Source organism: Macrobrachium rosenbergii, chromosome 5, assembly GCF_040412425.1.
Source record: "Macrobrachium rosenbergii isolate ZJJX-2024 chromosome 5, ASM4041242v1, whole genome shotgun sequence".
NCBI lineage: Eukaryota > Metazoa > Arthropoda > Malacostraca > Decapoda > Palaemonidae > Macrobrachium > Macrobrachium rosenbergii.
The window spans coordinates 53,968,102-53,989,127 of record NC_089745.1 but is presented as its reverse complement, the minus strand read 5'-3'; the positions used below and the strand labels follow the sequence as shown (position 1 = coordinate 53,989,127).

The 21,026-nt window shown below is 36.3% G+C and overlaps 1 protein-coding gene across 7 annotated transcripts in view; it reads right to left on the bottom strand.

The window, feature by feature from the left end:
• Nucleotides 1-20,551, bottom strand: part of LOC136838804 (solute carrier family 41 member 1-like) — a 177,244-nt gene extending 156,693 nt beyond the window's left edge. For 2 of the 7 annotated variants that reach the window (XM_067104386.1, XM_067104390.1), the window contains exon 1: nt 19,246-19,412. Coding sequence is in view for 2 of the 7 variants with exons in the window: in XM_067104381.1 (XP_066960482.1) it covers nt 5,969-5,994 (26 nt within the window). In the remaining 5 variants the exon portion in view is untranslated. Of the gene's footprint in view, nt 1-5,968; nt 6,010-6,248; nt 6,574-19,245; nt 19,413-20,403 lie in introns of those variants that run through there. The other 5 variants (XM_067104381.1, XM_067104382.1, XM_067104388.1 and 2 more) reach the window with 4 other exon arrangements.
• Between the last annotated feature and the right edge of the window lie 475 nt (nt 20,552-21,026).

Sequence of the window (21,026 nt, the reverse complement as noted above, 5' to 3'; positions counted from 1 at the left end):
CGAGACAGAAGTAAACAGACAATGGAACCACAAAAACATAGAGGTCATAATGAAGTAAATGGAGGAATTCTACCAACAAGCCCAAAACGCCATAAAAATAGCAAAACTATATCTACAACAAGATCAATTGCATCAGCTGCAGACAAGATGCAGCTACCCTTCACAGAATCATTACCTATGGAATAACACTAAGCATCCCATTCATAAAGTATAGCCAAGAGTCCTCAGTTGCCCAAACCTGTGATGATGAACAGCACTGTCCTCAGAACTCTAGTACCAATGTGTTTTACAAGTTTAACTTCAGAAAAACCCACAAGAAGCAACTATGAGTCCATCGCAACAAAGAAGCCCTACATCAACCTTTTGTGGATGTACAGTTCATGACAAAAAGCATCCTTCATACTGACTGTTTTGAGATACTAAAATTATTCACCAAGGATAACTATTGGCAGCTGGTGACAGTTGATGAAATGAACATCACATTCTAGCATACTTTGTGTGAATATTCAGGTGTCCCAAGACTATGTTCCCCCTCTTGCAGGAGAATGTTTCGCTGCAGGCCTTCATAACACTTATCAGAACTAAGGGATTCAACCGGGCTCCTTTGTTAATTTTCCCGTTTATTCTTATTTTACATTTTTGCTTGTACAGTTGCATTGCCACTATATATGCACTGTAGTTTCTAAAACTGCCCTGAAGGCACCCATGAGTTAATAGCTGAAACGGATATGACATAAGTGTCAATAAATAGAAGCACACCACTAATTTTTGTCTTTCCTTTCAAAGCTTCTGCCTTGAAGGTAAAATGTGCGATGGTGTTTTTTGTGGAGCTCTAGGTACTCATGCTCTCACCTTTGAAGACATTATTAGAGATTCTTTATAACCCTGATGGCTTATTAGAGAAAATAGTGAACGCAGAAAATGGAAAAGATAGACAAGTAATGATGCATTAGAGAATTATACAACTATGGAACACTGATCTTTATCGATCGAGTAATTCTTAATCAAGAAACCTAGTTTACACATCTTAATGAAGTTGTCAAGTGAGACATTTTCCTTGCTAAGGTAGGCTGGGAATTATGACTAAACCTTATATGCATTTTACAGCTGTCCACAGCCACCTCAATTATTAGTGCTGATAAAAGGTTAAGTTACTGTAGTAACAATGGTTATAGGTTAATGCTAAATGTTTACTGCAATACTCAAAACCTGAACTTCAATAAGTATTGTAGAGAACAAAAATAAATACTTTCAACGTAAATCTAACAAGACTTGATGCAATGTTACAGAAAAGTGTGAAAACCACCTAGCATCGCTATCATTCAAGAAGAATGAAGCAATGTTGATAATTAAAGTACAAAAGTACAGACCAACTGAAAAAAAATGCAAGCATAATGACTGACAGAGGCCATTCGCTCACTAGTTATTGATACCATCAGGTGGTTAAACTCTAAGAATCTTTATTGATTTACTAAAATTATGAGAAAAAGTGAATTGTTTGTTTGTACTAACACACAAACATTATCATTTTGATTGATAATAAATGAGCATCCATAAGAACAAGATCAAAAGGTAAATAACTTGAAAAGCAATCTTCCACACAAAAAGACAAAATGGGTGCATGAGAAAGAAATGAAATAACAAAAAAAGTAATAAATTCAAATACAAAAATATTTATAAACAAAATGAGTACAGTAATACAAGTCAATAAAACTAAAGTACAAGAGCATAGGATTTGAAAGCAGTGTTACAACTTCCTTTATATTCATGAACAATGGCATCAATAACACTCATAAAATGACCTTCCACAGTTTTACTATACAAGGACTGGAAGAAATCTGGTACAAAGTGATGTGGCAATGTGGTACTGTATCTCAACAAAATGGGGATGCTAATACTCTGCAATCTGAATAGCATGAACTGGTGCTTGGGAGAGCAGGCATTAAGGGCACTAATGGAAGGTTTCTTCCAAAATTACAATGGTATCCTTTTTAAAATCAACATACAACTCACTCTGAAAACTTTTTAATGATGGTAGCCTATCAGCAGCTTTTTCTGGACTTTCAAAAATTTCCTTTCCAAGGCTAATAAAATTAATTTCAAATAATTAAAACTTATAACGTTCAATCCATTTTCATACATATTATCACATTATGGTAACAGTGAAAATACTTTACACCCCTTGTAATTATTATGTGGAAAGGAAAAAATTTTCAATTTTCATTTTGTTGGAAATCTCAATAGCTTTGGGGAGGCTTAAACTAATCCATTTTATTTAAGTACATGTACTATTGTTACCAACAACCTGTGATAAATATTCTTCTTTACCAAGGTAATTCATCTTGATGAAATAAATTTGTTTATTCTACTGGAAATGTTAAAAAAAATGAGATTACTGTATGTCTAACCTCTATTTCCATATCTTGTGCAAATTAAATTTTTAAGAAGATGTTTCATGAATATACCAAATACCCATAGGATCTAGCCTGCCCTCAAATCCCCTCACAAGTCCATAGGGAAGACTAAAGGTCAAGTGCACTTCTCTGGCCAAGGAGGTCTTCTTCCTTTTGCAATCCCTTCCTGATTGCAAATACAACCCTCACTTCTTTTACTCAGCAAAGGCCATGGAGATACCAGCAAAAATTAATTATATAACAAAACACACCTTAGAGGTAAGTGACTATGCGCTCATAGTGCATAAGTGCATCTTAAAGCTTCTAAAATTTTTTCTATAAAGAGCCCTAAAATTTCAGTGTTATCTAATATAGCTACCATAACATTATGAACCTTACTGTACACAGGCCAGCTCAAGGAGGAGCCCTTGCCACCAACATAAGAAGTTAAGGTTCCCTGAGGAAAATACTCAGTCAAGTACAAAAATAATCAATAACAATTTTCTTGAAAACATTTTCTAATCCGTGTAAATATGCTTTACTAATTGTACCTATACCACAAAAAGTGTTGCATCAATAAATGAAAATCAAAATTACAGAAAACACAACACACTCTCATTGTTTAGTCATGAAACAGATGTAGCCATGAAAAGATGGCATGAAATAAAAATGAGTGGAGGCAAAGGAAAAACCAAGAGTTGAGAGTAGTATTTGAGAAAAAAGAATGAGGAGACTAACCTACTGTAGTAGAGGTTCACAAGTGGGTTAAGATATGGAAAAACATCCTTGTTAATAAGTAAGAAGGAAAGAGCAAAAATAATCTTCCATAAAAACCAAGTTTACTAATACTTTTTTTTTCTTTGATAAAAAAAAACAGTAAAAATTAATGAAAGTTTTGAAGCTGATGAAAGAAAAAATAAACACTTTACACCTGAAGCCTATCATTATCATTACTATTATCATTAGGTAGTTCAGTGACCTCACTGAGTTAAATTAACAGGCTCTCATGAGCTGGCATGATGTGAAAACTGGAGCAAGGGCAGCTAGGTGGAAAGAGATTAAAGGGAACATAATAAGTACAAGGCAGAAAGCAATACAAATGTAGGTTAAAGGGGTACTATAAAAAACCTTTGGCATGATCTGCATTCTACATAATGATACACAAGACACTGTTTACAGTGAGACCTGAGGGGAGAAAATTTAAATGCTTTTATAAAACCTGAGAGTGAAGATGCTCAAATTTACTATATACAAAAAATTGTGCTTACTACCTTGTCCAAATAGAATACATCCAGACTTCAGAAAATGTTAATGAAGCTACATAAATTAGTTTAACAACACTATGAAGTTACATTTTCAGACTCCCAAGATTTATCCAAAAGATTATAATTAAAATTAAGTGAATATGATAATGTTATGGAAGCTGGACACCCGAGTTCAACAGTCTAGTTAAACTACCAAAAAATTATAAAAAGAACTAAAAAAACTTTGTTCTCAGACTATAAATGTGGTGCAGTATGTGTAAAACCAGCTTTTAAAATTAATGGATATAAACATTCTCTTCATGATACAGACTAATCATTTATGATACACACCAGTCATTTTCATAGGAAACCACTGAAAGAGCACTGCCAGTACTATATGTACAATAACCATTTGTTAAGCATCTTGAAAAACTAACATTTCACCCGTAACTAATAAAAAAGTAAATTGCATCACTATAAAGTATTTTGTGAAAAGATTACTGATGGTGAACATGTAAATATTAATATTAATGATATCAGTGCTGCTTATAATATAAGACAGGGATGGCAAATAGTAATCTTTTAAAGTGCAATCGAAAATGCAAATCTACCAATAAACAAGAATATACCACAAAGCAGTACACACACTGATGAATCATCATGACTTAGGATATATGGTAAGTATTGTGCCCATGCTGCCAAAAATGACAATATAAAAGAACATAGGGACATTATGCACAGTTCCAAAGTTCGGACAAAGGCACCTTCCCTTTGGATACTTAGGCCATACAGAGGCAAGATGTCAGAGATACTGGCCCCTGGCTGGAAAATGGCAAGTGTAAATGTAGTTTATTACCCATGAGACTAAAACTTATAGAGAGTATATAAATTGTAAATTTTAATGATGGTAAAATGTGCATGAGACAAAAACTCAGAAAAATATGATTGATGTATCTAGCGAGAAACTAATAAAACATATCTAACTATTGCTGCTTCTGTTATGTTCTGAGCATATTTTACCCTCCCTTTGCCCAATTCACTTCATCGGGGTTTATCCTGCCCTAAAACACATTTTTCACTGGAATCCCCTAATCGTAACCCAACTATAAGAGTGGGAAAACATGAACATGAGCAGTTGGCTCAAACCTTAATCTATGGAGGGTTTAACATCGTTTTTGGACAATATTGCGTAATCTAATGGAAAAGTCCACATAATTTGAAATATTTTTCTTCTACACAAAATATTCCACAATGAGTAATAGCAGGTATAGGCTACGTCAATTTGTTTTGAAAACTGCTCTTACTTGATTTACATCGTGAAGACACATTCTACTACAAATAGTTCTTCGCATATGTACCCACTGGGACACCAAATCGTAGCATTTGGTGAAATTTAGGATGTTGTTGCACAGCTGTGCATGTGCAACATTACAGTATGTGTTTTAGGAAATTTTTTCCTTTGATATGCACTATTTCTCATTCTTTCAACTGTTATTAGTCCTATTCAATGTGCAATGGTGGTGTTATGTTGATTCTTAGAGATCCTGTTTAGTTACGATAGCCAACCAATCGTCCGTAGTGTGATGTAACCTGTGCGTATATCTTCATATCTGATGTCAACAGCAATGTAGCCTACACAGTGTCATCAAGTGAGAAGTATATAGCCTAGTTTCTGACTTCATTAATTCTATAGCCTAGTTGCTGACTTCATTAATTCCAAAACTGATAAAATGTGCATTTTCTTAGTGTTTTAAGTTATCTTAACAGTTTTAATATTCATTTTCATTGCAAATGCTTGTTGTTATAACAAACCCCATATGTAACATACGGAGGGGGCAGAGAAAAACCACGCTTATGGGTCAAGATGGAAGTGTGGCCACAGGTTAGGTAGGACAGGTTGCAAAACTATCTATCCTTATTTTCCTTATTTACACTTTTTCAATCCTTCTCCCACCACCACCAGACTTTTACCCACCAAGAGCACCCCATTATTGTTAGACATTAGGGGAAAAAACTGTACTACGTTAACCTAGCATTTCTTCTGGAATATCGTGTAAAAATCACAAAAGTTACTATTAGAGGAATATTTCACCAGTTTCATAACGAACTGTAAGTTGTAAACATTTACCCCCAAAAACCAATGGTCAGAACAACGTCCCTGCATTTAGTGAAATATAAGGTTTGTCATACAACAGTGAATTACAGATTACACCTTAACGGGAGTGCACGTCATAACCTAGCCTCCTCTACGCCTTGGCAGCTACAAATCTTCTAGTGTATGGTATGACCTAGGCATACCATAGCATTTGTGTTTTAGACTTTTCTACTAACCTACGGTACGCCTTCAGGCCCCACATGCCATAACCATTTCCTTTTTGTTCATCTTGGAATTCACGACAGCCTAACCAAATTGTATAATGAACAAATACTTGGAAACGTTATTCATGTCAAATATAAACCCAAAACTTGGAGATGAAAACTGGTTTTGCAGCCTAATCCAGTTTTGACACTTGTCTGTACTATTCGATTTCAGGGTTTTGTATCTATTAAATGGTTAAACTTCGTAGTTTTCAACTAAAACACAACATATGTTCTTGCGCTTCACACTTACCTCCATTTCTTGTTTATAACAGGATAAAATATCAAATCTCTCAAATTTGACGTCTACACGGCGATCAGCTGTTTGCATGCGTGTATACAAATACAATGCTGCCAACCACTCCGATACAAAATGTCAAATGGTTATGTTGATTTCTCTACATATGCCATTTGCATATTCGTAAAATACACATAACGAAGTGCAACAAAAATCTAGCTACTTTAATGACTTTGCAATACAATTTCAACTCTAATCCACGTCCAAATTACTGTATACGTTTGGTGTCCTGCTACCAAAGAGAATGTCAAGACCAATGGCACCGTGGTGAAACTTTTACAGGGCAGACTGGCCTAAATTTAGTGATTTCATAATAAGCCTTTTTTTTTAGCCAATCTACTATATGTTTGCTATTTCAAGGACTCTCTCTATACAAAATGAGCTGAAATAAATCACAATCCAACTAGTATAAAAGAAACTTGAAGATTATGGTAAATTTTAAACTAACAAAAAAAAAACCTACCAGACACCCTTTCACTTAGCCTCTGCCCTATCATCATTACGAAATATAGAGCACATTGCGACACATCTGAAAAGACTTATTTACCATAAATATTCCTTATTCCGCTGCATCTGATTGATTTTTATAGCAAGTAACTCATAGGCAATCACCATGTTCAAATTTCATCTTGGCTATCAACATTTATCTGAGTTGGTCTATCGATTGCTAAACAATGTACACAGTACAGCTCGGCAATTTCTACCGATTATTCGACTTGTCATGAATAAGTTAGGATTTGAAGTCTAGATAGATTTTTCCGGTATGAACTTGCTTTGTTGAAACTGAGTACGATCTGCCTAGCTATTATTCACGTCTCAGGGAAGCAATGCAAAACTGATAATTGTTTACGTACAAAATAAACTTTTTCCTTACTGCCTGTATTCAGATTAAATAAATATTTGCGAGCCTGACAAAGAAATAAGACATTCAAAAAAATACTCTGACAATACAAGAATGTCAGTAAGATGTGTGTGGGAGTTTCTGTGAGCTAAATGCAGTAGCTGCTCAACGTCTGGTATAAATTACGACACTATGCCGGATCCATACACACCAAAAAGAATTATCGATAAGGGAATCGTTATTCAGTCGTTTTTAGTTTTCTGTAAAAGAAAACTATTGTGCCCGCTTTGTGTGTCCATCCGCCCTCAGGTCTTCAAAACTACTTAGGCTAGAGGGCTGCAAATTGGTCTGTTGATCATCCACTCTCCAATCATCAAACATACCAAATTTCAGCCCTCAAGCCTCAGTAGTTTTTATTTTATTTAAGGTTAAAGCTTGCCATGATCGTACTTCTAGCAGCGCTATCGGCACCAACAACTTTGGCCACCATCGGACCGTGGCTGAGTAACATGGGCCGCGGCTAAGAGTTTTATGGGCCGTGGCTGAGGCCACCACCGGACAGAAAACTAGATTTCGCCGAAGAAACTTCGGCGCATTTTTTACTTGTTTATTGTATGTCACGAAAAAAAATCGACAATATTCTGCTTTTGGTCTCTGCAATCTTAAAAGTTCGGGATCATTTGCTTCAGATGAAATCATTGGTAAACTGGAAGTGATTTATATGTGCTGAACCCAACGTTTTTTGACCTGTCGGTTTATTGAAGACCAATTCGAACTTGTAACAAAAAATGTGTGGTTGCTGGGATAACCTGCCTAGGGAGAAACAATGCAAATGCCTGAAATTTAATGATTACTGTCTGCATTAATTTTATGTACAATTTCGGTGAAAATACTAAGTATCGCCAGTCACTCTTTCCGATTGCCACGTGTCGTCAAGCAGCGAGTTGAGGTACGACGCTATTCAATACGGTATACTAAATACATCTAATTCGATTCCAACATCACTTCTTTTTAATCTTTATTTTCAATTCATTAAACAGAATTCAAAACAGGACATAAAGGAAGATAAAACTAACTACTGTTATATTTTTTTAACACTACCAAAGGGACTATAAATATGGAAACTTAAAATGATAATACTATAAATCATCATTTTCTGAAGAATCGTGAACTCACACCAAAAGTCACTGAAATTTGTACATCATCCTCTCTTGTGTTTTATAACAAATTTCGCAAACTGTCAGTGTCATCATTACTATTTACACGAATGCATTTATTTTTCGTGAGTATAACTACAGTATTTCCTAATAGTACGCAGACCACAGTAAAGACAAAACATGTACAAATTGCTGACGAGTTCAAGACTGTGCAGAAAATTGAATACTTCGTTGACAGACTTCCTATCTTTGGTAATGACAAATGAACTTCGTTAAGTAAAAATTACCGGGGAGCACGAAACAGAACATGATTTCAGAAACCTAAGATGACAGAGACAGACAAATAATAAAACAATTTAATCCTTATATTCATAACTTCATAACGTTTCTCTATTGGTTGTGAAGCTGACATACCTGGGAACCTTAATGTAACCTTAATGGAACCTTAATCTTGAACAACTCATGAGAAGGGCATCCAAAGTATCATCTACAGAAAATCTGAGAAGGGTAACCTTACGATTCCAAGTTGGAAGGGTAAACCAAGTTCTTTGGACCTTGGGGTAAGCAGGGGTACGAGAGGAAGTCAGTACCAGGAAAGGTGATTAAAGCGGTTTTTTGGTGTCATTTGAAAGATCCACTTATGCATTCAATGAAAATTGACACGATAGCAATCCCAAATAATTAACTGTAAATGTTTTGCAAAAACATCTATTTTCTGACGAACTAAAAAATCCGGTTATTGGTGTAGGCTGTATAGTTGTAGATTATAGAAATGCTTTAAACATCTTCTATAATAAAATGCCAGTGGATCCTTCTTGCTTGTCCAACCCTGGTGGGGGCGGGGTAGGTAGGGGATCGGGAGGGTAGGGGAGACATGATACACCCACCCACCTCCTGCAAACCTATTTGTCTGCCCCGGGTGGGGGCGGGGTAGGTAGGGGATCGGGAGGGTATGGGAGACATGACGGGCAGCACCAGGTTCCAGCTCAGAGTAGCGCGCGCCATCAAGCTCGTTTATAATAATCTTTGTGCTGTTTACGAATAGGGGTACCTTAATATGTGTGAATGGACCCTTCCAAGATACAGATGTTAGTACAGTATACACATACATACATACACACACACACACACACACATATATATACATATATATATATATATATATAATTTCGAGCTTAAAATACTGGAGTATCAAGTGTTTTACAAATATGAAAATTAACAATGTTTTCAAAGATTATTTGGAAAAATGGAACTGGGTCCAAAACAACAGTAGTTGGAGTCGTTTGGGCAGTCGCCAGCTTTGAGAAACAGGCTGACCAGGAAAATGCAACCTTGACGAGTTCATTTTTATTCACTGATTGACCCAGGTCTAAAACGAAAGCGAACTCGTAGTAAGGGCGCTGTGTGACAAGGGCAATTATAGCGTAATAAGCGAGAAGAAACTAAGAAGCCTAATAAATGACAAAGAGAAAAGGCTAATTTGGCGTTAAGTAGCCTTTGAGGGTCTGAAAGACGACGGAGATCTTGCCTTTGGAGATAGCATTGGCAAGAGTGGAGAGAAACCCGTCCTAATAACAGCTTTACAGTGCTCCGCTGTAATTCCGCAGATTGCAAAAGTTAAGGCATTGCGGAACTCCGACTCTGCATAGCTTTTAGAAAGCGCAATGAGAATATTTTCTGCATGCTGCGCGGATTTCGAGAGATGAGGGAGTGTACACCTTCACCCCTTCAGCAAGTACAGTAGAAAGAGATGTCACACTGCGAGATCTTGAAAATATAAGAAAAATTCCTCGGGCAAACAAAGAATAAAAAGTGTATGCATCATTTAACAAAGTTCAGTCGAAATGTTATGGATAACGGGATGACACAGCGGTCAAAAGTCACTGTCCATCGTTGTTTTCGAATCAGAAAGTGGTTCAGATCCCATTGGTGACGAAGCACTTCCCAATTTCCCTTATTATTTCCGAGGTACAGGGAACTAGATAGTAGATATTAAACGATATTTGTGGCTTAATGTTTGTAAAGATAAACTATGTCCCAGTGTAAGTGACAAAAATTTATATACATGCATATATAAATATTAAGCCACAAATATCGTTTAATATCTAGTTCCCTGTACCTCGGAAATAACAAGGGAAATTGGGAAGCACTTCGTCACCAATGGGATTTGAACCACATATACTGTATATGTATATATATCTGCATTTATATATAACTGCATACATTATATATATGTATATATATATATATAATCAAGTGAATTTGTGAAATAATTCCTCCCTTCTAAAAGGTCCATCTAGAGTCCGTCATGTAACGCTTCTCTAACTCCAATGCATTTTGCTTTTACGTGTCTTTCTTCAAGATAAAAAAAGGCAGAGTACTTCTATACCTTATCATTAATGCGCCTTCAAGGTTCTGGGTACTCTGACCTTCCAACTGGATAGAAGATGCACATTTCACCCGAGTTCCTGCACCTCTCCATCATTCTTGAAGGACCTTAGGCAGTCTCACCACTAAACAGTCAACATTTCACTTGTCTTTCTGATCAGAGCCTTCCTTAATGAAAAGGAGTTCAAATCATTCCCAATTGTAACATTCCCCTTAAATCCAAATCTAAAGAGTCAGTGTGGGAAATGACCGTGGTTCGGCCATCAACATACTAAAAAACTAACCACTGGACTACCCTGAGGTCACGTGGTGCTTCTTCCCTTCACAACCACACAATACAATTTTACAACCTTCATCAGCCATCCCTCGGCAGCTGAAATTTCTAGTCCTTCTTCAGGCGTTTTCAGACTTGTTATGTTCCCTAAACCTCCTTTGTCACAACTCCCTCACAAATTTCTTCATTGCATTTGCTACACGAGATATTTCCCTTAAGATAAGGGTAAAATCACGTGATTCTTTGTTGAGACCTTTGTGGTAAGTTAACCTAATAAGCGAAAATTAAATCCTAATATTATCAACAGTGTGAGCGGATATACCGCATTTCAATATGACATTAAGTGATTATGCATTATATATATATATATATATATATATATATATATATATATATATATATATATATATATATATATATATATATATATATATATATATATATATATATATATATATATAACTGATCCACCTGAGTTTACAGGTACATTAATATGCGTCTATAAAAGGATACGTATGACATTCAAGGGAGCCACCTCAAACGTGTTCAAGTTTATTTTTGATCATGGTTAACAGCTTCATAGAAAACAATAAAATTCACCCTTAACATTAGCTAGTTTTAGGTTGTGAAGAATTTACTGCTTATGGTCCAAAGATTAAATATCACAAACACATGAAAAAGCTAAACGAATCTACTTTTAAATTAAGCATCCTATGCCAAAATTGACGGACAGACACAATACAAAAATTAATTAGTATTGCGGATTTTATCTCTACAAGTGGAAGTAAAAGGTGCACAACAGGATTTACTTCGAAACCTACTTTATGGAGCTAGAAGAAACGGAAAATTAAATGTTTTTCTCCAAATAAAATAGAAAACTTGTGGTGAAATACTGATTTTTAAGAGCTACATTTATTTTGACAGCAATAAACTACTCATGTACTCCTCTCAGTTCAAATATGTACTTTACCCGCACTGGTCAAGATTCATATTAGCATGACTGGGCTTACATTAGGAAAATAAACGAAGTGAGTTTCATTTCTCCATCGTCTGTATGACAAAGCAGTAACATTCCATCCTTTCTATTCTATTACGCCTATTTGTCTGACTATCTGCATATTTGTCTTGATACCTCACAGCTGCAGGATTTAATTCACACATGGTATTCAAGTAAATATATGTCAAGGTAGCGAACGCCATAAAAGTACGAGACTGTTTCATAAAGTTATGGGATGGCACCCAGAGACATTTGGGAAATTCTGCGTAACTGCTGAAAACAGCATTAAGAGTCTTACGAAGGATGGGAGCACGTTAAACGAAGAAGAAGAAGAAGGATGGGAGGTTACCTGATCTGAGCTGTTTGGCGGTCCACTATACCTCATATTTTGAGCTTATTGTTTTAAGTGCGCCGAAAAAGTTGTCTTGGTAACCAAAAGAAGACGCCTTCTAAAGATCACTCCGTTGTACAATACTATGACTATCTGTTGTAATCATGGACTCGGAGTTGTCACCAGACCATTCTTTTTGCAACTGTTACCCTTGATATAATAGACTCGAGTCTCTCTACACCACTATCTGCTATACAGTGCCATAGTTTTATTTTTTCCCTCCGGTGCTCTCCAAAACGGGATTTGTTTTAAAGAACAAAATCAAAACGAAAGACTCCGAAATGCTCATCTCGTACAAAAAGCGCAAGTCTGCATTCTCTGCTGGTTTTGCAAGGCGACGGGACCCACAAAAGAAATGTGCCACAGATAAGAAACGGCAGGCGGACGGGTCGGGTTGCCAAGATTAGGGCGGCCATGTAAACTGAGAGGGGGTTACCCAACTTTCCCATTACGCTGGAAAATCGATCGATTTTCGTTGACGATAAGTTGTTTTAATTTGGCCGACTCTCTCTCTCTCTCTCTCTCTCTCTCTCTCTCTCTCTCTCTCTCTCTCTCTCTCTCTCTCTCTCTCGCGCCCGTGCGAATCATTTCTAACTCGTCTTCGGTCATGCTAAACTCAGAGGACAAGGCCGTGTGTTACTTTTAATTCAATGGAATCTCTCTCTCTCTCTCTCTCTCTCTCTCTCTCTCTCTCTCTCTCTCTCTCTCTCTCTCTCTCCTTTAATTATATCCAGATTTAGATTTAGATATGTGAAGGTCCAAGTGTTGACTTTTTGTGGAGACGCCCCCGGCCCCTACCCACACGTTTTCTATTTATAGTCATCTTAAGACTTCAGAACCACAGTTCATTGACCGTTTATTGACAAACACTTTACATGTCATAAGAAACCTTAGATGATTAAAAGGAACTTTTGCTCAAATACCTACTGTAACGCAATGTCATGAGAACCTGTGCATGCATTTTGATGTTTGAATAATCGCTTGAAGGAGTATCTTGAAAATTCAGCTGGAACATAATATATATATATATATATATATATATATATATATATATATATATATATATATATATATATAATATATATATATATATATATATAATATAATATATATATATATATATATATATATATATATATATATATATATATATATATATATATAGATAGAGAGAGAGAGAGAGAGAGAGAGAGAGAGAGAGAGAGAGAGAGAGAGAGAGAGAGAGCGAGAGAGAGAGCCATGAAACACTATTTATACAACAAAACCATATATTTCGATTAACAAACTTCTGACATCCTGACCACTGACGAATCTGTACAGTTCGTAAGCGACAAGTGTATCTATACGGCGTCGGTATCTACAGGTGTGGCAAAATGGCGCAGGTGGTATGTAGAATACGGTTTTCCAGTGATGGAAAGGGGTCACTGCGTATGTTTGGTCCTCGTTAATTCCCACCTGTGTCGCATCTGGTGGGTATATCAGCTGAAATACCTGCTTGATATAGACTTTAGGCAAAAAAAAAAAAAAAAGTCCAAGTGCGGGGACTTTTGAGGTCATTCAGCTCTGAAACGGAAATTTGCAGTACAAAGATTTGAAAGGTGTAACAGGAGAACCTTGCAGCTGCACAATGAATCAAATGTTAGATGACTGTGGAAAATAAGATGGAAGCAAGAGAATATGAACGGAGTTACAGTAAAAGGAATGAAAGGGGTTGCAGCTTGGGGACGAAGGGACGCTGCAAAGAACCTTAAGTGATGCCTACAGTGCACCGTGTGAGGTGCAATGACGGCACTAACCCCCTAACGGACCTGCTTGAGAATAGGTCATCAGGGTCAGTCCCTCGTGTGTTGGTTATCGTGAGTGGCCCTTTCCACCAGTAGACAACTGTCGTCTACATATTAGCAGCGTCATATTGCCACATCAGTATGTGCCACATAAGACACTTGTCACTTCCCAACTGTACACATTCACCAGTAATAAGGATTACAGAATTTGTCAATCGAAATAAATGGGTCTGACGTGCAAATAACGTTTTTATGGACCCTTTTTAACATCATAGAATACTTAAATTACAGTAAAAGACACACACACATTATATATGTACTGTATGTGTATACATACATACATACATACATAAATACATGTATGTATATATATATATATATATATATATATATATATATATATATATATAGTATTAATGATGAAGTATATAAATATCCTACCCTTTTTCTATAAGAAAGACACAAAGTTAAAATGCAATCTAGTTTGAGAAGTGCAGCATGACAAGCAGTAGACGGTTTTCTTATGGGAAGAATAATTATGCCTTATATTCATAAAAGGGATGTTATACACGTGTGTATTTTCATGGTAAAATATATATAGACTCCATATGTAAACATTTAATCTCCACTGTTCAGCAGGACACATTTCTATCGTTTATCTATTATGAAAATAAAAACAATTGTAAAAGGCTCTTATTTCGTGGAGGTCCTTATGATGCAGCACTCCTTATCAAACTCTTTAGCATGGTGTGAGCAAAAATACCGTAGAAGGAAGCAGACGTATATTTCCTTTGACTGTGAGATTTGTTTTACTCGTATACCGGAAAAGTTAACATACGGTAACTAGGCGCATGCGCAAATCGGACCACCGTATCTTGCTTTTTTTTATCATGGAGAATTACTATCCAAGTAACACAACTAATGTGTCTTAAAATGTATTTATAAGCGTAAAGAAAAGAATTTATCGTTCTATCAAATAGAAAGTTATTATTCTAAAAGGTTTAATGTTTGCATGTTTGACACTAAGATTACTTTGCATATATACGAGAAAACTAATCATACGAGGAAATCTTTCGTACAGTCATTAATCTCAATTATGTCACAATCCTTTCATTTAAATTGACGAGATATTAATGATAATTTAAGAAGGTAAGGACGAGTCCCTTACATACTCATGAAAAACACATTTTTTCTCATTGGTTTACAATATAAACTTTTACATTCACTTCAGAGCTCAGCATATTAATAAAAACGTAAAGGCGCAGGGCAGTATACAGTACAGTGGCTCAATCCAAGCATGAGCATGGCTACAGAATGAAAAGTTTTTCCTGTACATAAGTGAAAAAATCATGTTGTCAAGGCAACTTACGCATGCTTCCTTGAATACGGTATGCATTGTTTACTTCACACCGGCATTGATTATTGTACTTGGGTGCAAACTTGTTTATTTGTAAAGAATGATTGATACGGCTTAATTTTTAAAAAATTACGTCCTACAATCCGTATCAGACCGATGATAAAATTGATAAATCTGTTGATAACATTGATTGAGGCCTCAATTTTTATGAGTAAGGAACATCATACATACATGCACGGGGGTCGGAACTTTCAAAAGAACTGGACCAGATATGTATGTATGTATATGTATATATATACATATATATGTATATGAATGTCTTTTACTGTAATACCACAGTATAATATGAAGATAAAAAGGCCCATAAAACACTATTTGAACGTTGCAACCATATGTTTCGAGCACCTCCTTCTGTGAACAGGGGCACAGAGGGAAGTGCGCGAAATAAATGGCTGTAACGTTCAAATAGTGTTTTATGGACCTTTTTATCTTCAGATATATATATATATATATATATATATATATATATATATATATATATATATATATATATATATATATATATAATCTCAAATGTGATGCAATGATATCGCACACCCACAAACACTAAAATTTCTTTTTTAAGCAGTAAGCCGTTGCACCTAACAGAGAAACGCTCTAGGATAAACCCTGTGCGCAGAAAACTTCATCAGTGGCTATTTCCCACGTCCTCTAGCCTAATGAACCCGCACTTTCTAGACCTCCCTCTCATTTTTCATCTCTTAACCAGAATTATTCACACTTTCAGCCTTTCAAAACTATTCTCTCCATGTGAACACACAACCTCAAAACACTTTTCACTTTATCATCATATCATCACATATGCTGCCCTTAACCATCTCACTGGGTGAACGGTACCAGTGACAAGGCTACTTCGGCGAGGCGGTGGGATTGTCACCCGCCAGTGAATATTATAATCCCTTGGACCACCTCAGTAAAAAAAAAAAAGTTTATATAGAACTGCCATCTTGTACTACACATACTTGTCATTTTAACAGTCCTCGCATTTTCTCTATAATTTGCATTTGACATCTGCAGTTTACTTCCACAAAGGGGAGTCGGTTCATCAGTCTTTTCATGCATCTCAAGTTTTTGTTCTACGTACATTCACCATCTTCAGTTCCTTTGCTGAGATCCTGTTACCTTTCTTGCTTCACTTCTCTTTTAAGCATTCCCCAGCCCCTTTACAATTTTCTGTCAACCCTGTAAATACTCGTGACCCCAATTTTTCACTTCTGTCAACCCTCATAACCTTTCCTCTTGCTCACATTCGCTTTCAACTTTTTCTGCTTACAAATGCTTTCATGTTTTTCACAAGAGTTGATAGCAGCTTTCGTGTGGGTAGGACGTGTCTGTGAAGTGCTCTGTGAAAAGTGCCTGACTTGCGCGATGTTCAAAGTGAATATGAGGAAGTGGAAGAAAAAAGAGAAAATAAGTACTGTAGAAATTAAATCAAGTTAAGGGAAGCTCAAACTATCATACGAACATTATCCCATAATTATCGAAGAAGCACAAAGATGGAACACTAAATAAAATACTAGAGAAGGATGAGTCAACCCAAATCGAGAGAGAGTTAGTAACCCGCGGACATTGCTCTGGGGAAGTTGATGAGGAAGGAACTTGCCGTGAAATGTGTGACGTATGGTTCCATTATAAATGTTCGAGCATCGAGGTCAGATACACACCCATACTTCGTAATGATAACATTTTATACATCTGCAATAATTGCAAGAGGTCTGAACAAAGAACACACAAAACATTCATTGAAGATGAACTTGAAGAAACAAAAGAAAACAGAGATATTAAGAAAGTTGATTCCGGATTCGGCTCAGAAAACTAGTGACGTAATGATCAACATAGATGAAATCCAAATCAAAACTGATAATGTTGATAAAGATGTAAAGACCATTACAAACATGGACAAAACTTATGCTGAATCATTAAAAACAAAAAAAGTGCTTCTGATCAAATCTACAAACGAAGAGAGCACAGCAGCTAATGAAAAGAGACAAATTAGGAGCAAAATAACGGGGCCAGTTGAACAGGTTAAAAGAACAAGAGATGGACACTTATTTGTAAGATTTCCAGACAGAAAAAAACTTAAAAAAGGCAAAAATGGAGACTCAGAATATCAACAGTATATCATTAAATGAGAAGGGTAAACTTAAACCAAAAATAAAAGTAGCCTATGTTCCGAAGGATGAAGATGATATTTTCGATAACATTGTAAAGAAAAATCCATGGATAGGTAGCCTCATTTCTAAAAATGACGACCTGAAAATTGTAAAGGAAATGATAGCCAAAGATGACAAATATAAACACTATATAATCAAATGCACACCACAAATACGAAAGGCTATCTATGATGGAGGTGACATATTGTGTACACTGTATAGCCGTTGCAAAGTATACGACTGTTACATGCCCTACCAATGCTATAAATCTCAGGAATTTGGTCACAGAGCAACAAATTGTAGAAATGACCAAGCTTGCCCTACATGTGGTGAAAATCACAAATCAAATTAATGTGCTAGCAACATCTTCAAGTGTAAAAATTGTGTAAAGAAAGGTCATAATGATACTAAACATAAAACATATGATGGTAATAAGTGCACAGTATATAAAGAATATGGGTCAAGGTGAAAAAATAATATGGGTCATGGCTTTGACTAATAATCTTCTATGCAATTTAATAAGAAAGCAGATAAAAAAAAACTAAAGATTCTCCTGTCCTACAGGAGCTACGATACTGGGGAGAAAACACTGAAAGAAAATTATAAAATATAAGAAGCACTTTCTTTTGAAAACGTGCAAGGGCCCGTCAGAGAGGGAATTATCCCTGTGGAAGGCTGTACATAAAACCAAACAAAGTGAAACAAAGTGAAAGTGAAGACTCAGAACCTCTATTCACTACCAATAACAACATATCATTTGTAGATTTAATTTACTCCACACTTCTTTCATGACAACTTTTTTTTTTTATTCAAAGTTGCACCTACATCTTTTCTTAATCTGACTTCTCTTATTTCGTTCACAAAAATACTGAACTCCCGCTGCGCCATAATTCATTATTATCCGAGTTCTACTTTGGCACCAAATCAGTTTCCCTCCCATACAAATGTTTCTTAGTATGTTTTGCTCCCATAACCGTTATAATATAAAAGAACAACTATTCTTTTCACCTGGTTAGTCACTCGGTTACAAAGTCTACACCAGATTGCAACATCTCACTTGGAAGTCTATGAAGTCCGCGAGTCTCCATTCTTCATGCTTTCAAGGTTTTACCTTATCAAAAATTCTGTCGCAAACGCTCTGAAATTTATATTAATTATTTCCTCCCTTACATCATTCAGGTCCACATTCAGTTCTCCCCCTCTCTCTCTCTCGTTCGTGATAAGACTGATATTCGGATGGGTGTTTGTGGGCTGCCCAAGAGCCCGTGAAAGCATAAGGTTGACTTAACCTACAACGAACGTAAGATAATGTGTTTCATCATTAGTTTACAGCCTACCTTTGCAGTAATTAAAAACCAAGACACATTTCTTTCCATTTTAAACAAGTTGCTAATCTGTTGGCATTTGACCTTCCCCACAATAAATCAGTCACAGAACACGTCTTTGGGAATATCACTAGTACGTAAACAAAGCACAAACGCCTTGGACTTAGGCGATGGGAAATCAACCCGTAAACACTTATGACAAGAGCCGTAAATGGTTATTCTTACCTTTATAATTCGAAAGACCCTCAGGAACAATATCACCAAGATTCCAGTTCAATCCTAAGTAAAGGTCAATATCAAGGAAACAAATGTGAATTAACAGCTTGGACGAACAACACAAACACACCCCACCATCCACAACAACGCTTGTGAGCGCGACCACCACGTGACTCAGGCGAGAAGAAGGGGATTTAGGGTAGGAGAAGGGAAGCACTACCAGTGATCGTCGCTTGTGCTAAACACTAATAAGGCATTTCCTTTGGCTTTGCTTTTTCTTTTTAGTTTCCATTACGGCTTGCGTCCTATTTTTCTGCGTGGCATAAGAAGTTGCGAGTTACGTTGCTGTCTCCTGGATATTTTCTTCTGCCTGTAGTAACTGATTTATTTGTCTATCTCTTACGACAAGCATAAATACAGCAACTGTCAAACATTACCCTTTCCAGAGCAAGACAAGTTTGCCAGTTTCACTCACTCAACGGAATTTTGAAATAATATGCGCAAACGAAACCTGTAGGCCCGAGTCACATACAACATCTCATTCCTCACCCCGTGGCGTCGAACAACTAAAAGCATCAAAATTTTGGTTCATGAAATGTATCCTGTGCACTCGCTAGACATCGCAAATCATTGCCGAAAACTGAGTTACCGCTATTCTTCTGAAACAAAGTAGACATTGCCACAAAGGCGCCCATAAATGATGGTAAACTGTTAAGCAAGATGTACTATTAAGAGACGTTATAATGCTACATGGACTCGGACATGATTTCATTATAGGCAAAATAGCGCTTTGTATGAATCCCTTTATTGGGATCTTTCCTGGATAGTTTGCTTGGGGTCGTTATCTAGGATTAATATTTCATTAGGGTCATTATCTTTATGATATTTACAGTCTTTTGATCATGTTTTTACGGTCATCCCCAACGGTCTTGTACTAAACACGCCGCAAAGGTGGATAGTTGGATACATACCGGGCTGAAACCCTTGGGGGTCACTATCTAGGAAGGATCCCATTTATCGTATATGAAATTAATAACCTTAATATCCAAAATAATATTTCCTGTGATACTAATTACATTTAAAAATTATAATGAATAATAATATTAAGAATTTATATGGTTTTCAAATTATTAAAAAACTGTTTAGAATTCATTATTCTGAAGGTACCTGTGCACAGTGGTAGCAGTGATAGTAGCAGCAGCAGGGGTTTTCTATGAAACGGTTCAACAGTAGCTCGTGGGCTGGTGCTTGCTAACAGTCTCCAAAGGCAAGTGAAGGGATTTCGACCAGCACAACCACCGGGAAAGCAACTTCTCTGGAAAAATTGCACAATGTGAAGCCACCTTTTAATTCTCTTTCTTCCTTGCTTTGCAACAATAGTCTTGTTGTATTCCTTGCACATTTCTCGCAATTGACTCAGCTACACCTGAAAAGGATGTTAACTAAAACACAAAACCGTTTCTGAAAAATATATTTCTCATTTATAAAGATTTGCAGTACACCTTTCGAAGTAAACCGGAAATACAGATGACATTATAAGAAATACATGTTATTTGCATTACAGTACTGTATGTGGATTGGCCGGAATGCTTACTAAAAGGGTATAATAGGCTGTTGTTTCTCACACTCACTAAAAAAAATTTACTAACAGGATATGGATTTTGCCTACCATAAGGCTTGCTTTATCTGCCAGGAGAAAAAACTGACCTATCAGAAGCACAGCCTTAAATACGAGGTAGACGATTTTACTTACCAGGAGGTGATTCTGCCTACAGAGAAGTTTGAGTTTA